Source organism: Lolium rigidum, chromosome 1 (genome assembly GCF_022539505.1).
Source record: "Lolium rigidum isolate FL_2022 chromosome 1, APGP_CSIRO_Lrig_0.1, whole genome shotgun sequence".
NCBI classification, from domain to species: domain Eukaryota; kingdom Viridiplantae; phylum Streptophyta; class Magnoliopsida; order Poales; family Poaceae; genus Lolium; species Lolium rigidum.
In genome coordinates, this window is record NC_061508.1 from 26,095,623 (window position 1) to 26,120,547 (window position 24,925).

Here is a 24,925-nt window from a genome sequence, read left to right on the forward strand (position 1 = left end):
TATATACTCAATCACATATTAATTGGCGGTTGTGGCTGCGCTCAGGAAGCGCTCCTACACGCGCAGACGCGCACGATACTTCTCCATGTGGACTCGCTGCCCTGGGAGAAAGGATGCGAAGATGGACTGATGGGGGAGGGCGGCACTGCTGGACTGGTTGGGCTTTGCACGCGAGGTGCTCGACCAAGTGTTCGTAGGCAATTCTCCAAGAACATCATAAAGTTTTTTCATGACGCTTCGCCATTTTATATGCATTATCATTTGAAGGCCGCCTCTTGGATCATTATTCGGTTGGTTAGGTCTTGGTGTGTATGGCACTAGTTGTCCCCTTGAGGCATTGTATAACAACATTAGCACTAAAGCAATTCAAGTGTATATTCATTGTGAATGAATAATCTCAAAAAAAAAAAGAGTCGTGTCGGTGCTGATCTACGTCTAGTATGCTTTTCTAAACCATTTTAAGTAATTCAACCAGATCAAAATAAAAGTTTGTTAGTATGCTATAGTGATATCCGTTTGACCAAACCTTGCCGCCTTTCCATGTGTTGGTCTTAATTAAGATTAAAAATACAGAAGAATGCTGACACACCCACTGTTGCAGTCAATTACCAGCCAAAAGCTCCACTGCCAGCGGGACATGGCGATCCGGCGTGATGGAACACGTCGCCGACACGTTCCAGGAGAAAAATTCAAGGACGGAAGGCGGTGCCAAGCCGAACTCACAAGCCCACAGTGATCAAGGAAAATTTGGAGACAACAACTGCCAGGCGCTCGTACACGAGGTGCTCGACCAAATGTCAGTAGTACGTAATTTTGTAAGAATGTTGTAAAGCTCTTAAGTTTTTCAATGATATTTTACCATTTTTTTTCCTTCTGATGCATTATTATTTGAAGGTAGTTTCCTAGTTTATTATTTGCCTGCTCGAGCTTGTGAAACGATAGGATTAGTACGTGTAAGGTAGCCTGACCCTGGACGGTACGAGACATTCCCTGATCTTCTGTCGTTTTCATAGAGCTTTGATCCATACGGACTAGGTGCTGCTTGTGTGTGATTGTGTCCACCTGTAAAATCAAGTGTGTGGTCACTGTAAATAACTAAAAAAAATGATCTACTTCTTTCAAATGCCTTTCATGCTTGTTTTTATCAGTTGGAACCCATGTTGAACAATTTAACCAGGTCAAAATATCAAGTCTGCTAGTCCAAAACAAATATTACCCTGCAAGTGACAGGATGTTAGTATCATATCCTGATATGGGTTTGACCAACCTTGTTGCCTCTTCATGTGCTGGTCCTAAGATTAAAATGGAAGCATGCTCATCCACGTTACTATTGCTGTCAATTAAGTAGTCAGAAGCCCAGAAAAGGCATCCGCGTTGATCATAGAAAAAGAAGTGTCGAACTTCCAGTGCGTTGTCATCCTAATCTTGTTCCTGCAGATTCAAGATCTGGAGTTTGGCCCTGCTCCAAGCAAAGTCATGGCCTCCAAACAGATGCTGCATATGAGTCAAGGACAAGGGGAAACAAGCTATGCTCTCAACTCCAGTTTTCAGGTACCCTCTCCTTTCGTGATTAACCCACTAATACTGTTTTGAGCTTTCTATTGCCTTCTCTAAATTATTTCAATAACAACTTAGTCATAAGATGGCTTGTATTGCTGAGATTTAGAAGAACTAGGGAAGTTAACAAGCACTAGCTAAAAGATTAGTCTAGATTTTCTGAAGAATTAGAACTCGATTGCAGAACGCTCAACAGAACAGGATGAAGCCCCTGATAGAAGCTGCCACCCTTGACTTTTGTAGCAGCAACAACACCTTATTGCCTCATACGATTCTGATCGCGGACTTGGGCTGCTCCTCTGGCCCAAACGCCCTAGTGCTAGTATCAATTGCCATCGAGGCCATCCAGAGCCACTACCTTAAGTTCCAGCAACCTCCACCGGAAGTATGTGTGCTCCTCAATGACCTTCCTGACAATGACTTCAACATGGTTGTGAAAAGCTTGGTCGCTCTCCGTCAAAGTAACAAGCCTGTTATCGTGACGGGTGTTGTCCCGGGGTCATTTTACGAACGACTCTTCACTTCTGACTCCTTGCATCTTGTTTGCTCGTCCAACAGCTTGCATTGGCTCTCAAAGGTACGAGTTTGGTAGTGCTCAATCATCAATCCATTACATTACTCATTTACTCGTCGACTCTGTAAGCAAAATCTTAACTTTAATTCACAGGCCCCTGAAGATCTAACAAGGAACCAGATTCCGGCATATAACATCGATGAGCATGCTAGGCGTGATAGACTCCCTATGGTCCTTGAGGCTTACGCAAAACAGTTCAGGAAAGATTTTACACTTTTCCTAGGGCTGAGAGCCAAAGAATTGGTCCAAGGAGGCCAAATGGTTGTGTCTCTCATAGGGCGTTCTAATGTAATCGCCACCAGATCCTCTTACATTTCAGAAATTGTAGCTCAGATTCTAAGTGTCATGGTTTTAGAGGTACTTTTCTTTACTTTTTCAAGCATAGCGTTTTATCTTTTGCAATCAAACATGCGAACATGTGACCTCTGGATCTTATGGTTTGATTGACAGGGTGTGATCGACAAAGCAAAATATGATTCTTTCTACGTGCCTATGTATTCACCTTCCAGCGAAGAGTTGAGAGACATAATCAAAGAGGAGGGTTCCTTTTCGATCACCGATATTCGTGTGCATGACTCTACAACCGATGCAAATCATGGTGTCAACAACCCAAGCAGTTTTTTCAATTTTCTGCGAGCTTTATTTGAGCCAATATTAGTCCAACATTTTGGAGATATCATGGATGAATTCGTGAGGACCGCAGACCGTCGCTGGAGCCTTGAGGGCAGCTTGCAAGAGGAGCATTCCAGAAGCCAAGTGGCTACACTGTTCGTATCCCTTGCTGTGCTACAGTGATCAGGTACCTGAAGGTACACCACATTTGATGAGAATTAGCTATTGCTTTCTCTGAGGCAACAGTTTGTGCCACCTTTATTTTGTAAACTACATTTTGTGGTGTTATGTGAACTATCATTCCTATCGATTCGGAAGATGCTGTTGCCTACGAACTTGCTCAGCTAGCTAAGCCGGCGGACCTCATTGTGATGTTTGCCAGACACAAATTCATCCTGATATTTGCGTTTAAGAGCATATCACACTTGTTTAATCTATTTAAGATATTTTAGCATCCACTATGTTCAATTCCTTACTTATTTGAAAGATGTTCAAGAGTAAATTTCATGTCTGATGATGCCTCCCGTGCAAGATATTTCTGTGGTGTTTTTCATTACTTTCTGATGCATTAGCGTCGAACCACAGATTAGATATATTGCTGGTTCAGTGGTTCTTCGAAGCAAGTGTGTCAACTAAATTCGTCAATCTGGGAAGTCGTTTTATTCAAAATTTCTTCTATTTTGTCTTGTCATAACTCAAGGTTCTTTCGTGATTGGGACATTTGGGATCTCTCAGCTATTGTCCTCCTTCTCATTGTATATTTCTTCAGGTTTCTGCTTTAATTTTATCCTCATTTTGTCTAAGGTTGGCTTGGCTGGCCGGTATGTCTTGCAGAGCGGGTGGCGGGATGGTCCGGCCCGTCGGCGATCTCCGAATGCGCATGCACTTCAGGGCGATGGACTAGTAGTGTGAAATGTCATACTCATGCTGACATGCATAGTTAGGGCATCTTCAACGGCTATTTTAGACACGATTTTGGTTCGTTTATGTTGCGCGCATACATGAAAATGGCTATTTTTTCAATTTATTCGTCTGTCACACATTAATTAAGAAGAGAAGAAGCGGAAGATGTTTTTTCTAGCCAGCATATGGACACTTCATTAATTAGAGGAGGAGAGAGGCCAAGCAGGCCAAACAGACGTACGGATAATGTCCACGCAGATACATTTGCAACGCAAATTTGATCCCAGATTGTGTTCTCGCAGTTATGCTAGTCAGTTTGCGTTGGGCTGCTAGGTTAATCGCTCGGTTGTAAAACGTTATTTTGCATCGGGCCGCTGGAATATCCCTCGAGATGCCCTTACAACTACATAGCTGCATCTCGTGGTTCGGTGGTCTTTATTTTTTTACAATACCTATATAATTTCTCATTCTCTCACAGACTTTGAACGATAGGTATCTCTCTTGCTCTTATCTATGCATTTTTTTTTTTTTGCTCGGTCCTTCCTCAAACTTGCAACGCCTCTTCCTTTGGAGGACGAACCTCCTTTCCATGCACCCTATTTTCATCTTTTCCTTTCGATGAAGGGCCTCATAAACTTGCGCAAAAATTAGTTTTTCGCAGCGTAATAATATATGATATCTAAAAAATTCGCAAAGAAACTAGCAGACAACGAGCATAAAAGTAGAAGAGGTATTCGGTCGTGCGCACCCATGCGTTTATTCCGACCGTTTGGTTCTGGAGGGAGCGGCGCGAAGCTCTTTTTCTGTGTTGACATCAAGTGACTATGGATCCATGATGAAAGTCCGAAGAAGAGAATTTCATGAAGACCGGAGGGGAGGACTAGGTAAGGGAGGTCCAAGTCTCCGCGCTGTTGAGGGGCTTGCTTGGTGTCCGGGCTTCACAGCAGCGATATGAAAGTGGGGCGACAACACAGGTGAAGCGCAGAGTCCTACCTTTCAGGGTGAAAACCCAAGGTCTGGCCTTAACTGGTTATCCCTGGCAGTGACCTTGGTGGAGGCACTGTTTTGAGAGCGGGGACTATCTTCAGGGTGAAAACCTAAGATCTTTGATCGGGCGACGACGGTGTTTGAGCACTGTTCCCTTCTTGGAGGCGTTGTTTTTTTGGAGAGTCTGTAATTCAGGTGTTGTCATGGCAGTGGATGTATTGCTGTTGTTAGGCCCGAGATACTGTAGCGGGACTTTGTTGTGTGCATCTGTAGTGCCATTAGGGTGGTGCGTTGTTGCAGAGGCTGGGTGTAATTGGTATCTCTTGATATTAATATATTCCCTTTATCGAAAAAAGAACTCTAAATCATAAACGATCTCTTTAAAGGTAGATAAGTGATTCAATACCGAACCTCCCTCATGCAACTTGTGCGAAAAGATTCATCTTCACGTGCATCTCGCTTTTGAGACTCTTAGACATGCACATCGATTCCAGCTTCAACTACGGGATTGGTGTTTTTTTCTCTCTAGCATCACTTCTTGGAAAATGTTATCCAGATGGAGATGAATCAATGACAAAACCTTTCGATCCTCCCGCTTCCCCTGGTCAGTCCATGTCTTCGAGTCCTTTGTTGAATCCACCCATTGCATGACTCAGATCGGGGTGTGCCAGAATTGCCCGAGTCTCTACTTTCCACAAGGAAAACCTTCTGTTGTAGTCCAACAACGGTAGATCGGACTTCATCGAGCCGTCGAAACCCTATACAAGAAACAAGGAGTATGATACCCCTTGTTATAATCACAACATGCAAAGAGGCATATATAGTGGTTGTATAGGCTATCTCATTTAGCCACAACACTTTTTGAAGCTATGAAAGGCTATCGCCGGGCTACAACGGGCTATTCAATTTAGCAAAAAAATTAGAATATTTCAGTCATATCTTACTAAAAAGAAGAAAAAATATGACTCGACAGATTCGTGATATAACTTATTAAACTATTCAAAGCAAACAAGTATTTAATTATTCAACGCACAAGTTTTATCTAATCATATTGAACGCAAATTTCAGAAAACAAGAGATAAAAAAGAAAAAGAAGAGAAATTCAAAATATATGAGGTTTAGCGGCCAAATTTGAGGCTAATTGGTGGCGAAATATGGCTATAGCCGGCTATTAGCATTTTTTTACCATTTAGCCTACAAATGACATAGGTGCAACGGATCTTCCAAAAGGCTATAGTCGGGCTATAGCCTATTTAAAACTTTGATCTACACATTAAACAGTGATTAGATCATCCAAATTTAAATAAATTATCGATATACTTTTATAGACAGAGGTAGTATAATCAACGGTGGTCGTTGGCTCCATGGCGTGCATGAGAGATTGGATGCTCCATTCGTGTGTGGAGCAGGCAGGAACATGGCCTCATGCATAACGGTTCAGGTTCGTTCCAAGCACGACGACACAATTGGGCGAAGTGACGATCCCAGCCCAATAAGCGAGTTGCGCGCTACGGAAACCTATTTGATGGTCATTGCGGCCCTGACCATCGGGGCCACCTGAAGCAAACGCGCGCTAGGCCAGACCCATAAGCGAGTTGGATGTTTCTCGTTTTTGTTTATTTCGTGATTCTTATCAGTTTTTGACCGAGTTTCCATGATTATTTAGGTTTTTATTTTTTTCTCTAGGTTTCCGATGGTTTTCAGTTTCTATTGTCAGTTCTTAAAAAAAATTTACTTTTTTTTTTACTTTCGAACTATTTTATTTGTGAACTTTTTAACGTTTTGAACTTTTACGTTTTGAACCTTTTTAGATTTGAAAATTTTATAACCTGACCATTTTTAGATTTGAACTTTTTTGAACATTTTTAAATTTGAACACTTTTCTATTTTGAACTTTTTTAAAAAGTTGTACATTTTATAATTTTGAACATTTTTCCATTCGAATTTTTTAATCTAAATATTAATAAATTTGAATATTTTTAAATATTAAAATATGAACATTATTAAAAAAATCGAAAGATAAACAAAATAGGAACGAACCTATGTACGGTCGAACACGCCAAATCCTATATGCCGACCAGGTCGGTGGCTACCGCACACCCCCGCGCGCGCGGTATGGGCCGGCCTAGTCGGCCCAGTTCGTGTTATTTTCTGTTTTCTGTTTTATTTATGTTTTCTGTTTCTCTTTTTTCGGTTTCTTTTTCTTTTTCGTTTCTTTTTCTTTTCTTAAGATTTAATTTTTAAAATTTAAATATATTTATATGTAAAATTTTCTATCTCAAATATTCGAAAAGAATTCAAATTCGAAAATTGTTTAAATATAAAAATTGTTCAAATGCGAAAATTGTTCAAGTACAAAAAATGTTCAAATTCGAAAATTGTTCAAGTATAAAAATTATTCAAATGCGAAAATTGTTCAAGTACAAAAATGTCCAAATTCAAAAATTGTTCAAATTCGAAAATTGTTCAAGTACAAAAATTGTTCAAATACAAAAAAAATTAATAATATTTTTTTTCAAATTTGAAATTGCTCAAATATAACAATTGTTCGAATTCGAAAATTGTTTAAATTTAAAAAATGTTCTTCGGAAATTGTTCATATATAAAAAATAATATATTTTCAAAATTTGTTCCATTTAAAATTAGTTTGTAATTTAAAATTTGTTCCAATTTGAAAATTGTTCAAATCTAAAAAAATAAAAAAACTGTTCAGATCTGAAACCGCGGTCATGGGCCGGGCCCAAATACGACCGGGGGTGTGCGGTTCGTCGCTTCCCACCGAGCAGGTCGGTGTAAAGCACCCCCCTCGAATACCGACCGTAGCAGCAAAAGGCAAAAGATGGGCCTGGCTCATTTTGAAATTCCTGAAGCGGCCCCGACTAGTTTTATCGCCAAAAGCGGTGAATAGCAACCCCCGTGCGCACTCCTTTCTCTTCCTCGGGTTTCATGTCCCATCCGCGTACGGCCCGCTGGGTTTCTTTCTTCCCATGAATACCTCAAAAAAAACAAAATCGGAATACATGCACCAAATTTGGAGATGCGGGGTATCGATCCCCGTGCCTCTCGCATGCTAAGCGAGCGCTCTACCATCTGAGCTACATCCCCGATATGTACATAACCTATATAGAAAATACCTACGTGGAATCGGTGCTAAGGTATACAGAACCGAGAGTACCAAGTACAAACATTGATCAAACCACTACGCATACGAACCAACACAGCAGACCGGGGATCGGCATAAAAGAACACTAGTCCTATCTGATTTTGGTGCCGACACGTGTCAGCAATATTGTTGCGAAATGGCTTACTTATTTTCTAAACCAAATCTGACTTTACTGATGCTTAACGGATTAGAAGCGGGATTCCAACGCACAACCTTTTATAGTTTAACCACTGTCACAATAACCACCAACTCCCATTCTCCTTTTGGTCATATTATAGAGCATTCCTTTTTCTATTGATGATCAACCGCAGATCAAAGCTAACATGTCCCGCACTCTTGTATTCAAAACGCGAATTCATCGTTGCAACATGGACAAACAAAAGAAATGTGTGTACATGCTTTTACCACTCGAGTTGGACACATTACTTGCTCACGCGCGTACACATGTGCCAAAACAGAATTTGATTAAGCCATCCATTTGACACCCGATCATTCTCCACCAAATGTACGTGCGGGCTACTATAAGAAAGATCGAAATAGAAAGAGGATTTTGAAGCTCTCACCCGCATTCTCCAAAGCAATGTAGGAGCTTGGGCTAAAAGTTGGGGAGAAAATGGGCTACGGAGACACTTTGGGCCACTGTTTGGGGGGTGGGGGGGGGGGGGAGTGGGCTAAATATAAGCTATTATTAGCCAAAAAATGTCAAACATGAAAGGATATAAGGCACTACTCCAAAAGTTTGGAGACGTCACCGGTTTGTCACAAGGAATGGCTCACTTGCAAGGGTGGGAGGGACGAGACGAAAAAGGACTCTCTATTTTTCTTTCGCTCATGGCTTGGGAGATCTGGAATGATTGGAATGCCTAGGATTCAAGAACTTAGCTTCGATGCCCACCATGGTACTATTATGTCTCCCTTTGGACGGTCGCTGAAGCAAAGTGTTTAAGTGCTATTATGTCGCAAGAGTAGGCTTTTGTATCTTAGCCTTCTTGGCTATTTTTTAACCTCAATAATTTCGTCTTAATCAATAAAATAGGCAAAGCTTTTGCCTTTGTTTTAGAATAAATAGTAAGAAAAGTCCCAGCTCACTGTCATCACAAGTCTGATGGAATAGTGACGCAAGTTATTAAAAATAGGGCAAGATCATGGCTCTGTACGTAAGCAACTAAAAAATTTCTAAAACTCTTAATTTTTAGCTAGCAAGTACATGTACAGAACGATTAAGATTAGGAACGTTCTGTAACAAATACATATACTGCTCATTAAGCTAATTAATCAATAAACCAATTCTTAATTAGCAAATTCAAAATTTCGGCATGGTCGTTCCTATTTTCTAGAGAAACCAGGCACATCTAGACTTCTTATTCTTGAAGAAAATAAGCCCAGTAGTTCAGCTAACTAAGCAGTTCAAGTTCAATTAGCAAATATATCGTTCGAACTTTTTGATCACTCCAGTGGCAAAGAAAACATATGCGCATGCATTCCCTTTGTTCTTCATGTTGCAGCGATGAGTTCGCGTTTTGAATTCAAGCGACGAGAGGACAGGCTGACTTTGACTATATGTTAAGGTTTGACGAAATGAGCTCCTCTCAATGCTCCACGGCTTGGCACTGTAGAGGCACATTTTCTTCCAATCAGAGCTCGCCACGTCATCCTTTGGTAAAAAAACATATGTAATTTTTTTTATGTTTTCTTCTTTTTTATTTTTTGACGGTAACTTTTCATGATAGCTTCTCGGCCGTAATGTTTCACCGGCGGTTACCCCACGGCACCTCCTTGATCGTGAGTAACTCTCAGACAATAATTTTTCGACCGTATTTCTCCAGCAATAATATAATATTTTTTTGCTACTTTTCTATTATCTGGGAATAATTTTTTGAGACATTATTCCCTGCCATGATTTCACCATGTTAATTTCGAAGGTGATTTGTTTACTTCTTTGATGTCTATTTCTCGGCATGGATGTCTGACCTTAGTAGTGATTATTCGACACTAATCCTTCGTAAGTAGTTATTCAACGCAAAATCATCAGTCTCTCCCTATGATAAACTTGACAATACTTCTCAACGATGCGTAATTTTCTAGCGGTAATTTTTAAAGGTGCAAGAGCAACAATTTTTAGCGGTATTGTTTTAATCTTACTTTTAAAAGGTGCATGGGCATCAATCTCTGATATGTCCATAACATATCTATAATTTTTTATGTTTTTATACTAATATTATGCTTTTGATACTTGTTTTTATATAAAGTTTATGATTTATTTGGAATAACCTACTAATAGTTGCAAAAGTGCACAAAATGCTTGTTTCACACTTTGATGTGTAGGAATTACCAAGAATACAAGAGGAAATCTTGTTGGAGTCAAATCGGGACTTTCCAGAAATCTGTCCCAGAACTTTTTTCTAAGATGGTCATGTTACGGGTCGAAGACGGCGTCAAACGTAAAATTCCCCAACCAAAAAGTTGTTGGAAATTTCGCGTGGAACGTTCTAGACATAAAAATTAACTGATTCTGAGTCCAGACGGCCGAAAAAAAGCCCGATTTACTATAACCCTAGATGGGGTGACAGAAATCCGAGAAGCTATATAAAGGAAGGAAACCTAACTCGTGGGGACTTCTCCACCCACGAATTACAGCCGCCAAAAGCCACGTTTTTGACTCCCCCATGGATCCCATCTCCATGGGGGAGGGCTCCCAAGATGCCATGAAGGAAGGGGGCTAAGGGGCAGCGCTTCCCCATGATGTCGGCGATAGGGAAGGAGCACCCCGCGCCGCCACCGCCCTGCACCTCTCGCTTGCCCCTTCATCGTCTTCACCGCCATCTGGTTTTATTAACCTCGTGTGTTGCCTTCTTGTGTGGGGTGCGTGGGGGATTTGGTTTTATTAACCTCGTGTGTTGCCTTCTTGCGTGCTAAAACCCACATGTAAAATCTTTCAAGCACTATCCATGTTCACATGAAATGAATTAGTGGAAAGTGTTCAGTGGGGGAGGCGCAACATGAAATGATTTAAACAAAATCATTCATCTCACTTATGATAATACTTTCAAGCATCGTTCACGTGCACATGAAATGAATTAATGGAAAGCTTTCAGGTGAAGGAGGGGGCATAGATTGTTCATATTTGGAAACAATAGTAACCTCTCTTGTGTGGGGTATGCCAGAGATCGGCTTGTATTAACTTCGTGTGTTACATCCTCACATGTTAAAGCTCGCGTGTAAAATCTTTGAAGCATTGTCCACGTTCACATGAAGTGAGTTAGTGGGAAGGAGTTTAGTGGGGGGAAGGGAGAGGCGCGGATGAAGGGATTAGCATGAAAATGAGTTAGCAAAAACTGTTAAAGCCAGGGGAAGCCCTCTGTCTCACATGCGCTAAATCTCACATATTAATACTTGTGATCTCGCATATTAGTTTCTTGTGTACGGTGCAAGGGAAACCGGTTTGTATTAAACAGTGTGTTACCTCCTCGCGTGCTAAAGCTCGCGCGTAAAAACTTTCAAGCATTATCCACGTTCACATGAAATGAATTAGTGAAAGCATTCTGTGGGGGACTAGTAGCATGAAATGAGCTAACGAAAACGGCTACGGTCGGCGTAAGTCCTCAGTCCCGAGTGCACTAAAGCTCGCATGTAAATATTCCTAAGTCCTAATAATCCCGTTAAGTGGTAATCAACATGGATTCTACATCTTGATGCACATATAGATCACAAGTAAGCATTGATGTCCGAGACGAGTGCAAGCTCGACTAGCTAGGAAGGATGGAAGAAAGCTTGACCCTTTTTCACTGAACTACTCCCTTTCTCCATGCGCGCCACCCAATTCAATCCAAACCAATCCCAAGTGCCAACTCGTGTGTTTCCCATTGTCCATGGAAATCATGCTTTTTTCCTTAACTAATCTGAATTACATGAGTGGATGTAAAACCCAATCACCAAAGTTCAAATTAAGCCAACTTGGCTTCTTCTTATTATTTTTTTTTTTAAATTGCCGTGCGTCCTCCACACAACTTTCCTTTCATAAAAAATGGCAAAAGTTTATTTTGTAACGCATGATGCAAGAAATAAAAACTCTGGAAACCAACAATTGTCGTAGCTGTGTAAATATTTGGTGCTACCCATGTTTCAAATTATAATAACATGTTTAGCGGAAGTATTTTTATCTTATAATTTGTGTTAGGCTAGTTATAGTGGATATTATATTATATGATAATATCATGCATATGATACTGATGTATGATATTATCTCTGTAATATATGATACTAATGTATACTATTATCTCTATCATGTAATATTATGATAGTCCCATTATATATATTTTTTGATTCTTAGTATCTCATAGCAAATTTATGTACGACATCAATTGGACATTAATTTTTCTTGTTATATATTATACGAATATATGGTGTGATACGATATCTAGGTGTAATATCACCGTGACTATCTCATCATTAATAACATTAACACTATACCATCTCTAGGCCCGCTACTCCTTTGATTATTTTGTGCTACATATAGCAAGCAAGCAAGCAAGCAGGCAGGCAATTATATGAGTACCAAATCATGGTAAGAACAGGAAGGCTGCCAAACTTTATCGAAAAAGAAAGGTTGCCAAATCACTAGAGGCCGCCCCAGCGGTAGATCGTCTCTCCACCGGGGCCGGCACACCCGGCTGTCCGCCTTAACGCCGCCGCCGCCGCCGCCGCCGTTGCTGAGCCGCGGCGGTGGAGCGACGCGGTTTCCCCGGAGCGCACGAGGCAAGCGTGGGCGCCGACCAACACGTCAAAGAAAGCGAAGCCACCAGCCCACCATACCACCGAAAGTGCAGCTGGGCTACTCTACTAGTCTTCTCTTCTGCGAGGCTGTCACGTCCCGTCTTCCCCAACAAGTCTTCTTCTCCGCCAGGCTCGCCCACCACGCCACGCCATTCTTTCCTTTCCAGCGACGACTCCTCCTTCCTCCGCACAACAACTCCGTTCCCGCCGGGAGAAAGACCACCACCGGCGCGCGCGCGGGCGGGTACCGATGCACCCGAAGCTCTCGCGGGTCGCCAACAGGCTCCTCTGCTGCGGCGGCCGCTCCGGGGACGATCTGTAAGTTGCCACCATCCCTCCCTTCACCGCTTTTCTTTTGCTTCAACTGCGCGAGCTCGCCGGGTCGTCGCCGGGTGGCGGGGACGAGCATAGCGGAGCTCGATCGGCGCCTCAGCCCCCTCGAATTGGCGACCGCGCTAGCTCCGGGGAGGATGGGAATTTCGCCGTGCCCGCTTGTCGGGTCAGATTGTAGAGGGCGCGACCTAGAGCTCCCTCGGACAAGTAGTACCTGCTGCTCAATTCCGTGGGAAGAGTGCCGTCTCGGTTCCCTTCGGTTTGCAGGAGCGGCGGCGGCCGGCGAGGCTTGTCGGGACCGGGGAAGTAGGTGATACAGTTGGTGACTGCGATGCGAATCTCATCTGCGGGGAGGTCGAAACGCGTAGCGCTAGCTTGGAATTGGAGGATGCATCTGTCGTATTAGGCCGTGTTGTCTGTTTGTGATGCTAATAATCGTTTCACAAATGCTGCCGTGGACTCAACGAAAAGTTGTACTACAGTATTTCTGCTAAGGTATGCTGCGCATAGAACGAAAATTCAGATGGCTCCTAATTTTGGTGCGTCGTCCTGGCATGCTTGGGCGATCTTCCATTCTCGGGGTTATACAAGGGATTGGTCTAGGAATCATGGGGGAATTATTTAACAGTGCAAGGAAATACACAAATGAATTGTGGTTCTATACTTGGATCGGAGAGTTCATGCTCACCATGTATATATTTCGTGGCTTTGGTTTTTCAGGAACGACGACCGGAGCGGATCGATCAGGTGGGTGTTCTCGCTGAGGGAGCTCCGGTCCGCAACAAATAGCTTCAATTACGATAACAAGATCGGAGAAGGCTCGCTTGGAAGTGTCTACTGGGGACAAGTTTGGGATGGCTCTCAGGTTCCTGCTCTTCACCGTCTATAATCCCTCTTATGCATTCCCTTGTTAGGAAAATCCTTGTTTGATAGCTGTCTCACTAAACAACAGGCAACCACTATCAGTTATAGTTAGTTTAGTCTGTTCTGGAACATTGATCTTTGATTGCATTAGCATTCGTTAGGTAGGATATCCTACCATAGGCAAGTCAACTTAGACAACTGGCTACAGGTTTACAAGTATACATCCTGTGAATAGAAAAAACGTTCCCACATATGCCCTGACTTGGCTCCAACTATATGGCACGTCTGCTCTTTATTAAAAAAATGACTCACAGTCACAGACCTTCCTAATAGTCTATTTTCAGTGTTACATTAGTTCTGCCCTTGCCAAGTTACTTTTGCTTACAACATAAATTATTAGTCAGGTGAAATTTGATAAATCTTTTTGGATATAGATTGCTGTTAAGAAGTTAAAGAATGCGAGAAATGGGACAGAAACGGAATTTGCTTCGGAAGTCGAGACTTTGGGAAGAGTAAGGCACAAAAACCTCCTCAGTATACGTGGATACTGTGCTGATGGGCCTGAACGCATTCTGGTGTATGACTATATGACGAACGCAAGTCTTCATGCACATCTCCATGGAACACATTCTTCGGAGTGCCTTCTTGACTGGCGGCGAAGAACATTTATTGCCATCGGTGCTGCCCGGGCTCTCTCGTTAGTGAACATCCTCTTCATCTTTTTCCATAGTAGCATAGGATAGACAATTCAATTGCTTTTACTTTCGATAATCAGTTTGACAACTCCTGGGTGCTTCCTCTTAGGTATCTTCACCACCACGAGACACCTGCGATAATCCATGGAAGCATCAAGTCGACCAATGTGCTACTTGATTCAGATTTCCAGGCACACGTTGGTGACTTTGGTCTTACGAGACTCATTTCAGATGAGATGGATCATGACAAGATAACCAGTGAAAACCAACGAGGCTATCATGCTCCCGAGTTCGTAATGTTTGGCAAACCTACAACAGGTTGTGATATCTACAGCTTTGGCATAATACTTTTGGAGCTGGCTAGTGGGAGAAAGCCAGTCTCTCAAAAAATGTATGGGATCCGAAACTGGATACTCCCGTTGGCGAAAGATGGTAGATACGATGAAATTGCGGACTCAAAACTCAACGACAAGTACTCCGAATCTGAATTAAAAAGAGCGGTGCTGATTGGACTAGCGTGCACGCACAGAGAACCCGAGAAGAGACCGACGATGCTTCAAGTCGTGTCCTTGCTGAAAGGTGAATCAAAAGAGATGCTTTCAAGGCTTGAGAACGAAGACTTATTTAGGCCAGACTCGACGGCTAGTTCTGTTGGAATGTCGACTCCAGAAGGGAGCACAGACCGTATTCTGAAGAGTGATCAAGGGCTGGCTGAGGCATGATGAATTCTTGCCCTAGCCCCTAGGTATTGGTAGAGTGCATATTCTGATGGAATTGGAGCTTGGTCTGCATGGTTTGGCTTGAATGAAATGTACATGATTTGTTTGTTACTTATAATGTTCTCCCCCCTTTTTTTGAGAGAGGGGGAGATGTAGAGAAGTGAGATGGCTTTATAGAAAATGGTTTTTGTGTGCACTGGATAGAGGACCCAAATACTCCCAGATGTTTGGGCATGTTTGACCCTGTAGTCACTTCATTGATTTCTCTTAACATTTTTTTCCTTCTTCCGCATTGATCTGTATGGAGATGTCTAGAACTCTAGATGACCATATTTTCTCCCCATGTAGGGTAGTTTTACTTTTTCTGAACAATGTAGAGTCAGTCTTGCGACAGTAGACCATCCATGCCTTCTCGAGTATGCTTCTCTGATCACCATATTGATCTTCCTAGCACCTCCTTCAAGTCTTTCACTGTCTTCTTTTCTGCAACAGCCAACAGATTACACAATCCCGAAATGACTGCTGCTGGATCATCACGGAAACATCTTTTGAAGCAAGCATCATTTCTGATTTTCCAGATTGTCCAGCAGACTGCCACTCCACCACAAAGCACCAACCTCCGCTGAGCAATAGGAAAGGAATTTATCCAATTTCCAACCAGGTCGTCTGCACTCTCAGGTGGTCTATTCAGACCAAAATCACATTAGACGACCTGCCTGACAAATTTTGCCGAGGTATATATGCACATGAGATGATCCACAATTTCATTGTGCCCACTGATCATCTTCTATCTATCCTCTTTTTCGAAATGGAGGTTCTACCTCCAGCCTCTGCATCAAAATGATGCACACATATTTCTCTTAATCCAACCTCTTTTTATGAGATTATTTTTTTGGAGGATGCTATTTATCAGCATCAACCACCGAAAGATATTGACCGGGTATCTTCATTTCAACAGAAATTTGTGGACAAACGATCTGAGTTGCAAGTACATGGTTCTGACTTCATATTTTCTGGAACTTCAAATGTGTCAACATACTCTGTCAGTCAGGACCAGTAGACAACTTCACAACATCTACCATTTGCTTCACATCATTCCACTAGGTTAAAGTTTCAGCCCACAGAGTCCTTCTAAATCTGATGAAACCACAACCTTCATCTTTCACTTTCTTCACAGTTTTTTTTTCGAAATGGGGAATGCCCCATTATTTTCCCAAATCAGTGTTTCCCCACCATTATGCATAGCTCTTTTCGCATACTGCTGGAAGGTATGGTTAATCCCAATCAAGCTTTGCTAGAAATGAGAGCTCCCAGATGCAGCAACCTTCAGTATTCTCCAACTTCCAAAGCCGCAAAGCAAACTTTTATTCATAGTTGTCAAATCCAGCACATCTTTTTTTTTGTGTGAAATCAAACTTGTTACAGGGGGCGGTTGTAATTGATATCAAGTTGATAATAATCTATTGTCTATAAAAATCCAGCACCGCTAAACCTTTAATATATGCAAGCAAACATTGACCAAATAATCAGATGACACCTTTTCGTATAATCAAGCTCGTGCCAGCTCATTAGTTCCGAGGCATATCCAAAATACGTGGTCTGTACTGTCAAGTAGTAGTAATCGCCTTCTCCCTTCAGACAACTAATTTTCCAGAGGGCCCTAGTCTGCTTAGTCTCTAGAATGTAAAGGGGACTGACTAGAAACACTGATGAGATCAGGCCGGTCTGTGATATATGCGTACACTGATGAGTACTACTTGATCATTGACTGACTGATATGCATTGACATTTTTTTTTTGACCTGGACCACGGCAGGCTTACGCTCGAGGGGGGAGAGGGTGCGGTGTTCCTCTAGTTTGTCAAGAAAGGAGATGACAGAGCGACAGTTGAGTAAGTAGATAGATGGCATCCGTCGCTCCCTGGCCCAGGCGCGGGCAGCAGCCCGGACCCGTTTGAGGCGGCATTGACATTGTGAATGCGTGCGTTGTTCCTTAAGGACCTTGACTCCTAGTAGTTCATTTCCTAATGTACGTTAATTGAAGACTCAGTACAAGTCAAGTACTCTGAATTGGATCAGCCGATACTTGCTGTAGTATATATCATTGCAAGCCACATAGATCGATTGCATTCCAACAAGCCACATAATTCTAAGTTTTGGTCAGCTGACAGCTCATTCATGGCGATTCCGCTGCTCCTTCTCCTCGTAATAGTAGTAGCGCCACGCTCAGTGCAAGCATGGCGGCAGTTGCATCCCATCGTCCTTGTGCCGGGCTACGCCAGCAACGAGCTGGACGCGCGGCTCACCGATCTTTACCAGCCTTCGTCCCCGCGCTGTGGCGAGCGCAAGGGGCAGGGCTGGTTTCGCCTCTTCCTCAACCAGTCGGCCCTCCATGACCCCGCCGGAGTGCGCTGCTTCGGGGAGCAGATGAGCGCCGTGTACGACGCCGCCTCCGACGACTACTACAACGTCCCCGGCGTCGAGACGCGCGTCCCGTTCTTCGGATCCACCAAAGCTTTCCGCTATCCCGATCCAGACGACAAGTAAGTACTAATGTAGTATACTAATTCAGGATTGAATTCCTCTAGTTTTGGTGAAATCTCACAAACGTTGTTGTGGTGACATCAATCAAATGATTAGGAATTTCTCCTACATGGAGAAGTTGGTGGAGCGGCTGGAGAAGATGGGCTACCGAGACGGGGAGACCATGTTCGGCGCGCCCTACGATTTCCGGTACGCCGTCGCGCCGGTGGGGCGCCCTTCCAGGGTCGGCTCCACGTTCTTCAGAGCGCTCAAGAACCTTGTCGAGAGGGCGAGCCGGCTCAACGGCGGCAGGCCGGTGATAATCTTCACGCACAGCTACGGCGGCACGCTGGCGCACCAGTTCCTCATCCGGCGGCCACTTCCCTGGCGCAGAAGGTTCGTGAGGCGCTTCGTGCCCGTCGCCGCTCCGTGGGGAGGGCTCGTCCTGGGGATGCAGGTGCTCCTCTCCGGCAACAACCTGGCCCTGCCGTTCGTCGACCCCCTGGCGCTGCGTCCGGAGTACAGGAGCCTCCAGAGCACCCTCTGGCCGCTGCCCAGCCCGGCGGTCTTCGGCACCGCGCAGCCATTGGTGACAACCAAGAGCAGGAACTACTCTGCCGGCGACGTGGCGGACTTCCTTGATGCCATCGGGCTCGGCGACGCCGTCGGGCCCTACGAGTCCCGCGTGCTGCCTCTGTTCGGAGAGCTGCCGGCTCCCTTGAGGGTGCCGGTGAGCTGCGTGGTGGGAGTCGGGGTGGGGACGCCGGAGAGGATGGTGTACCCGGGGGATGACTTCGATGTGACGCCCGGAGTGGTCGTCGGAGACGGAGATGGGCTGGTGAACCTGGCGAGCCTCGTGGCGGTGGAGAAGTCATGGAGTCGTGCTGGCCATTTTAGGATGGTGAAGGTTCCGAACGTGTCCCACACCGGCATTCTGATGGAGGATCGTGCGCTGGACATTGTCATCCACGAGATTAAACTTGCTAATTAATTAGTCCCAAATTTAAGAATCTTGCTATACTCCTGTGTTTCCGTCCTCGTCCTACGTCTGAATCAAAGGAGTTTTCGAAGATAAACTTTAATGAGAGTGGGTTGTTTTGTTTTGGTGAGGCCAGGATGATGCCAATCTCTATGTTGGATTATTTGGCTGCTGAATAAGGTAAGTTTCCTACTAGCTATTTGGTTATTCCGATTTATTACCAGAGACTCACTACCGCTGAATGGAAACAGGTCAAGGAGAGACTAAAAATTAGATTATTTTTTTGGCAAGTTGATAGCAAAAAAAGAAAAATATCAATTGGCTACGGGGAATGTGGTTTGCCGACCTAAAGATCAAGTAGGACCTGAAATTCATGACCTTGATGTCGAGAACAGGGTCTTTCTTGGCGAATGGCTATTCAAGCTTCTTTCTGAAGAGGCAAATTAGGTTTAGTTGCAAGTTTGTTCATGAAAAAATGTTTCTCTGGGCTCAGTTGCTTGGGAAGATTGATGGTATTTCACCTACCAATGTCATTGACAATGTTTATTTGTCCTTGGAACTCTCGAGCATGTTTTACGCCAACTCCATGTATCGCAAGCTCAACCAAAGGGCGACGGTGGCCCCCGCAGATGATATTTGGAGCTTGCCCATTTCCGTTAAAGTGAGGATCTTTCTCTAGTGGCTTGCTAAGGATCGCTTGCTGGCCAACGACCAAATCAGGAAACGCCATGGCCAATCTGATGGGGTTCGTGTGTTGTGTGCCCAACCTGAAGTTGTGGCCCATGGAGGGCGGGTTGAGATCTAGGGTTAACGTTTAACGATTTAAGGACATCTGGAGATGTTTTCTTTGGATTTTATTTGCGGCCCAAAACTGGGGGGTTTGGATTACTCGTAACAAATTCACAATAGAGGAAAAGTTTTCTAGACAACCTGCTAACTGTACCTTTAAAAGTATGCTTATCTTGCAACAATGGAGGTCTCTTCTAAAACCCAATCAGGTGTTGCCGTTGTTGGATGAGGCCATCGTTCTCCTTAAAGAACTATTCTCCAAGAAAGCTTATAGGCATGTGTCAGTGCGAAGCGTAGATCGGTTTGTGTTCGTCTCATTAGTTCTTCACTAGTTTGTTTAAACTTTGTGTCTACAAGTTGGTCTGTAAAACTTATGCATGTTGGTTCCCCCTCCTACCGGTGTTGTTCGCATGGATCTCAATAAACTCACCCGCTATGTAGGCAGCGGGACAGGGAGCGCCTGGACGGCATGTTGGAGGATTTTCTTGCGGCAGCCCGTCACATTTCTACGTCATCCAGCCTTTGAGTGGCCCTCCTCAGTGGGGTGTTGTATCACTTTTCTCTTTTCTTTGTGTTGGATAATTAGACACAATTTCCATGATTAATTCCAGAATATAAAGCATGACGAAAGTAACTACTAACATGTGAAACTCGAACATACTAGATGCAGTGATCCACATGAACAGTAGCAGAGCAAACGGTACAACATCCATCGCTAAACGGATCGAGATATGTCGCACGTACCGATCCGGTGGAGGTGGCGGTGGAGGTGTAGCGGACGATGTCGCAGCGATAACGTTGTTGATGACAACGTTGTTGACGACGAGGACGATGGGTCGAAGTAGACGGCGTTGAAGACGACGGTAGGCAGCACCGCCCGACTTGGACGGAAGGCGACCCGTGATGAAGAGCTTGAGCGAGTCGCGCGAGCGCTTCCCAAAAACCTAATTCGCCCTCTCCCGTACAGGATCGCAAGGACGAGCGGTTCCGGAGACCTGCTCTCCCGTTCGCCGATGCACGTCGGCGCGCGGGATGGAGTAGGCTACGATGGTGGCTCAAGCAGAGAGAGGTGGAAACCCTAACTCGTGTATTGGTTGTGTTTATGCGGTAGTCGGCAGGAGATTATATAGGCTCGGGAAACCCTAGGCAACGTGGGTCACGCCCACGTCGCACGAACGTTTCGAGTCGGTTACAGATAGCCCACGATCCGGGAGCGACCCGAACCGACTAAGCTGCGACGCGTCCGTCTAGGACTCTGTTCGTTTTCCTGAGCTGCAAAAAGTAAGGAAAGTCTCGGCTCGAGGCTCAATCCACTCACCACGAGCGCGGCGCGCGTCGTGACGTGACGTGACGTGTCGTGTCGTGTCGTGTCGTGTCGTGTCGAGTCGAGACGAGACGAGACGAGCGAGCGAGGAGGAGGAGGAGCGCGCGTGTAGCACTCCTATTCTCACTCACTTACTAGTGGTGGAACAACCCACCTTATAAGGTGGTCTAACTTCCTCCCAACTTTCCATGTGGGACTAAACTTCCCACCTCTTGCCAATCCCTAGTGAGCTGCCACCAACTTGGGCTCAAACTCACAAGGCTGCCACTATGTGGGCTTTGAGATTTATAGGAAAAACTAAAATCTAATTTGGGCCACTAAAAGTGGGCCCAATATTTCAACAATCCCCCACCAGATCTCAAATCCCCATTTAGAGATTTACCAATACTCGCTGCTTGTTTATATACCAGTGTTTCAGCGGAGGCTCGTTAAGTTGAACTTCCGCCTAGAACCTTAAGCTACATCCACTCACACTTGAACAATGGACTAAGCCTTGAATTGCAAGTTTTGCGTGAACAGGGTTTCACTCAAAGTCATGACCAGTACATGGCTGCCGGTAGCCTACCCCGCGGGTGAAGCATATGCGTCATACTTCATGGTCTCTTCATGAGTTTACTAGAGATCACCCAAATCTCATAGATTGCGACGTTTAACAATCGGACTCATATAGGTGTGTTATTTCAAGAATGCTCAGTAGGACAGCATCTTTGCTAAAATAGCCAACATAAACACATTAAGGCTTGTTGCCAACCTCGCCTTACAAGCACTCGAGAGTTGTGCATCTTCACATAGAGAGGGTTACATAATACTCTCCTCAATTAAACCACTAGTTTGTTCTTCCCCGGTCCTAATTCACGGGATCTCCGATCACAAAGGTTGGGTTACCACTATGGCGTAACATCAACGGGTCTCAAACCCATCTCCCTCGATGCACTTTCTATCACATTACGTGATAGTCCCTTTGTAAAGGGATCTGCCAGGTTTTTGTCTCGTTTGAATATATGTAACGGTTATTACTCCGGAGTTTCGCAATTTCTCGACGGACTTCAAACGTCTCTTGACGTGTCTTGATGACTTCGCGTTATCCTTAGAATTGTTCACTTTGACAATTACGGTTTGATTGTCACAATTCAAAAGGATTGCCGGAACAGGTTTTTCAACCACGAGGCAAGTCCATCAAGAGCTCACGCAACCATTACGATTCAACGGTGGTTGTGTCTAAAGCGATGAAGTTCTGCTTCCATAGTTGACCTCGTCAATATGGTTTGCTTACAAGATCTCCATGACACTGCGCCACCTCCAAAGGTAAATACATACCCACTTGTGGCGTACGGATCAGCTACATCCGAGATCCAATTCGAATCACTATATCCTTCAAGCACGGACTGGGTGCCACTGAATAGTGAATCCCATAACTCATTGTACCACATAGGTAGCGCATGACCCTATCAAGTGCATGCCAATGATCGATACCGGGTTTGACATGAACCTACTCAACTTGCTAACAGACAAAAGAGATGTCGGGTCTAGTCGCGCTCGCTAAGTACATGAGTGAGCCAACGATCCGAGAATATCTCAATTGATCTATGGCAATCCTCCGGTTCTTGCGTAGTGTCACACTCGGGATCATAAGGTGTTGAAGAAGGCTTGCTATCAATATAGCCGAACCGGCTCAAGATCTTCTCAACATAATGGGATTGCGTTAGAGTAATCCCACTCTCGTTCTTAATCAGCTTGATGTTCGGAATCACATCGGCTTCTCCCAGATCTTTCATATCAAAGCTCTTTGACAAGAAAGACTTGACCTCGTGTATTACTTTCATGTTTGTACCAAAGATCAGAATATCATCCACATACAAACATAGTATAACACCTTCGCCTCCACCATGGCGGTAGTAAACACACTTGTCAGCCTCATTGACAACAAAGCCTGCAGAAGTCAAAGTTCTGTCAAACTTCTCATGCCATTGCTTAGGTGCTTGTTTCAGGCCATATAAAGATTTCAGCAACTTGCACACCTTTCTTTCTTCACCTTTTACTACGAACCCATCAGGCTGATCCATATCTCTTCCAACTCTCCATTAAGAAAAGTTGTCTTTACGTCCATTTGATGAACGATAAGACCATAGGAGGCAGCCATGGACAGTAGTACTCGAATGGTGGTAAGTCTAGCGACAGGTGAATAGGTGTCGAAGTAATCTTCGCCTTCTCTCTGTGTGTAGCCTTTAGCTACAAGCCGCGCCTTGTACTTCTCAATAGTACCATCAGGTCTTAGCTTCTTCTTGAACACCCATTTGCAGCCCACGGGCTTGCATCCATGGGGTCGTTACGATAGCTCCCAAGTTCCATTAGAAAGAATCGAGTCCATCTCATTATGGACAGCTTCTTTCCGAGTCATCTGCATACTGGAGATGCATATGCCTCTGCAATGGACGTGGGAGTATCATCCACAAGGTACACAATGAAATCATCACCAAAGGATTTTTCAATCCTTCGTCTCTTGCTCCGTTTAGGAGCTTCATTGTCATCCTTCTCAGTAACATTCTCATGTGATTGTTCAAAATACTCATTAGATGTACTAGACTCAGGAATTATCTCAGTAGAAATTCTAGCAATGCTATGCATATCTTTCATAGGAAACATATTCTCAAAAAAAAGTTGCATCACGAGATTCCATACACTACAAGAAAAGTTGCCATGGCCGACGAAGTTGAAGTCGCGCCGTGGTTGCTGGTGTACCATGGCCGACGATTTTGGGTCCCTCCGTGGTGCATGTCAAAACTTTTTTTTCTCGTTTTTGAGGCCACCTAGCCCGACGAAAGCGGCCAAAACGTCGCGTATGGTGGCCCGGGACGTGGTGCATCGCGAATTCTCGGGTTCGCCGGCCGAGTCAACGCAAATCCGCACCGCCGAGGGATGTAGGGCCCGGATGGCAGCCTCTCCGGCATTGTTTTTTTTCTCGATCGCGCCATCTCGTTCAACGTTCTCCGATCGAGCCGTTTACGATGCGGGATCATGGGTCCCGCATGTCATCCTCTATGAACCAAAATTCTTTCTATTCTTGGATTTTTTTGACCCCCGATTTCGGCTACTTCCTTTTTCTTTTGATCCCTTGCCGCCTTGGAAACGTTGAGACCGCTCGTCGCTAAATGGGACCCGCATGTCATCCTCTATGTGCAATCAACTTTCTTTTCTTGGAGTTTTTTTGGCACCTCAAATTTGGTCACTTGCCTTTTTCTTTTGATCCCCGCCGCCTCTCAAACGGTGATACCGCTGTCTGCTAAATGGGACCCGCATGTCATCCTCTATGTACTATAAAACTTTCTTTTCTTGGAGTTTTTTTGGCACCTCAAATTTGGTCACTTGCCTTTTTCTTTCGATCCCCTGCCGCCTCTCAAACGGTGATACCGCTGCTGCTAAATCGGACCCGCATGTCATCCTCTATGTACACTCAAGTTTCTTTTCTTGAATTATTTTTGGCTCCTGATATTTGGTCACTTGCCTTTTTCTTTCGATCTCATGCCACGTTTGAAACGTTGAGGAACCCTCTGGCTCATGGGACCCGCATGTCATCCTCTATGTGCTATAAAAGTTTATTTTCTTGGTTTTTTTTCACCCTCTGATTTTTGGCAATTTCTTTTTTCTTTTGATCCCCTGCCGCCTCTCAAACGGTGATACCGCTGCTGCTAAATCGGACCCGCATGTCATCCTCTATGTACACTCAAGTTTCTTTTCTTGAATTATTTTTGGCTCCTGATATTTGGTCACTTGCCTTTTTCTTTCGATCTCATGCCACGTTTGAAACGTTGAGGAACCCGCTGGCTCATGGGACCCGCATGTCATCCTCTATGTGCTATAAAAGTTTATTTTCTTGGTTTTTTTTCACCCTCCGATTTTTGGCAATTTCTTTTTTCTTTTTATCCCCTGCCGCCTCTCAAACGGTGATACCGCTGTCGCTAAATGGGACCCGCATGTCATCCTCTATGTACTATAAAACTTTCTTTTCTTGGATTATTTTTGGCTCTGATATTTGGTCACTTGCGTTTTTTTCTTTCGATCTCATGCCACGTTTGAAACGTTGAGGAACCTGCTGGCTCATGGGACCCGCATGTCATCCTCTATGTGCTATAAA

General features: G+C 44.3%; 3 protein-coding genes and 1 non-coding gene across 4 annotated transcripts; 3 read left to right on the plus strand and 1 right to left on the minus strand.

Annotated features, from left to right (window-relative positions):
• Window positions 1-1,434: 1,434 nt before the first annotated feature.
• Window positions 1,435-2,926, plus strand: LOC124705812 (inactive anthranilate O-methyltransferase 1-like). The gene is made up of 4 exons (XM_047237503.1): window positions 1,435-1,551; window positions 1,742-2,134; window positions 2,225-2,488; window positions 2,582-2,926. The coding sequence occupies exons 1-4, from the start codon at window positions 1,477-1,479 to the stop codon at window positions 2,924-2,926; spliced, it is 1,077 nt and encodes a 358-aa protein (XP_047093459.1). The 5' UTR covers window positions 1,435-1,476.
• A 2,184-nt stretch (window positions 2,927-5,110) lies between these two features.
• On the plus strand, window positions 5,111-15,376 carry LOC124705822 (PTI1-like tyrosine-protein kinase At3g15890). Its single transcript, XM_047237516.1, has 5 exons — window positions 5,111-5,237; window positions 12,737-12,887; window positions 13,623-13,767; window positions 14,201-14,463; window positions 14,571-15,376. Exons 1-5 carry the CDS (start codon window positions 5,111-5,113, stop codon window positions 15,181-15,183), a joined length of 1,299 nt encoding a protein of 432 aa, XP_047093472.1. The 3' UTR covers window positions 15,184-15,376.
• Window positions 7,666-7,738, minus strand: TRNAA-AGC. The gene has a single exon. It is a non-coding gene; the product is annotated as a tRNA-Ala (tRNA).
• Window positions 15,377-17,415: 2,039 nt separating the features above from the next.
• Window positions 17,416-18,692, plus strand: LOC124705831 (lecithin-cholesterol acyltransferase-like 1). The gene is made up of 3 exons (XM_047237528.1): window positions 17,416-17,502; window positions 17,606-17,721; window positions 17,819-18,692. Exons 1-3 carry the CDS (start codon window positions 17,416-17,418, stop codon window positions 18,690-18,692), a joined length of 1,077 nt encoding a protein of 358 aa, XP_047093484.1.
• The last annotated feature ends 6,233 nt before the right edge of the window (window positions 18,693-24,925 follow it).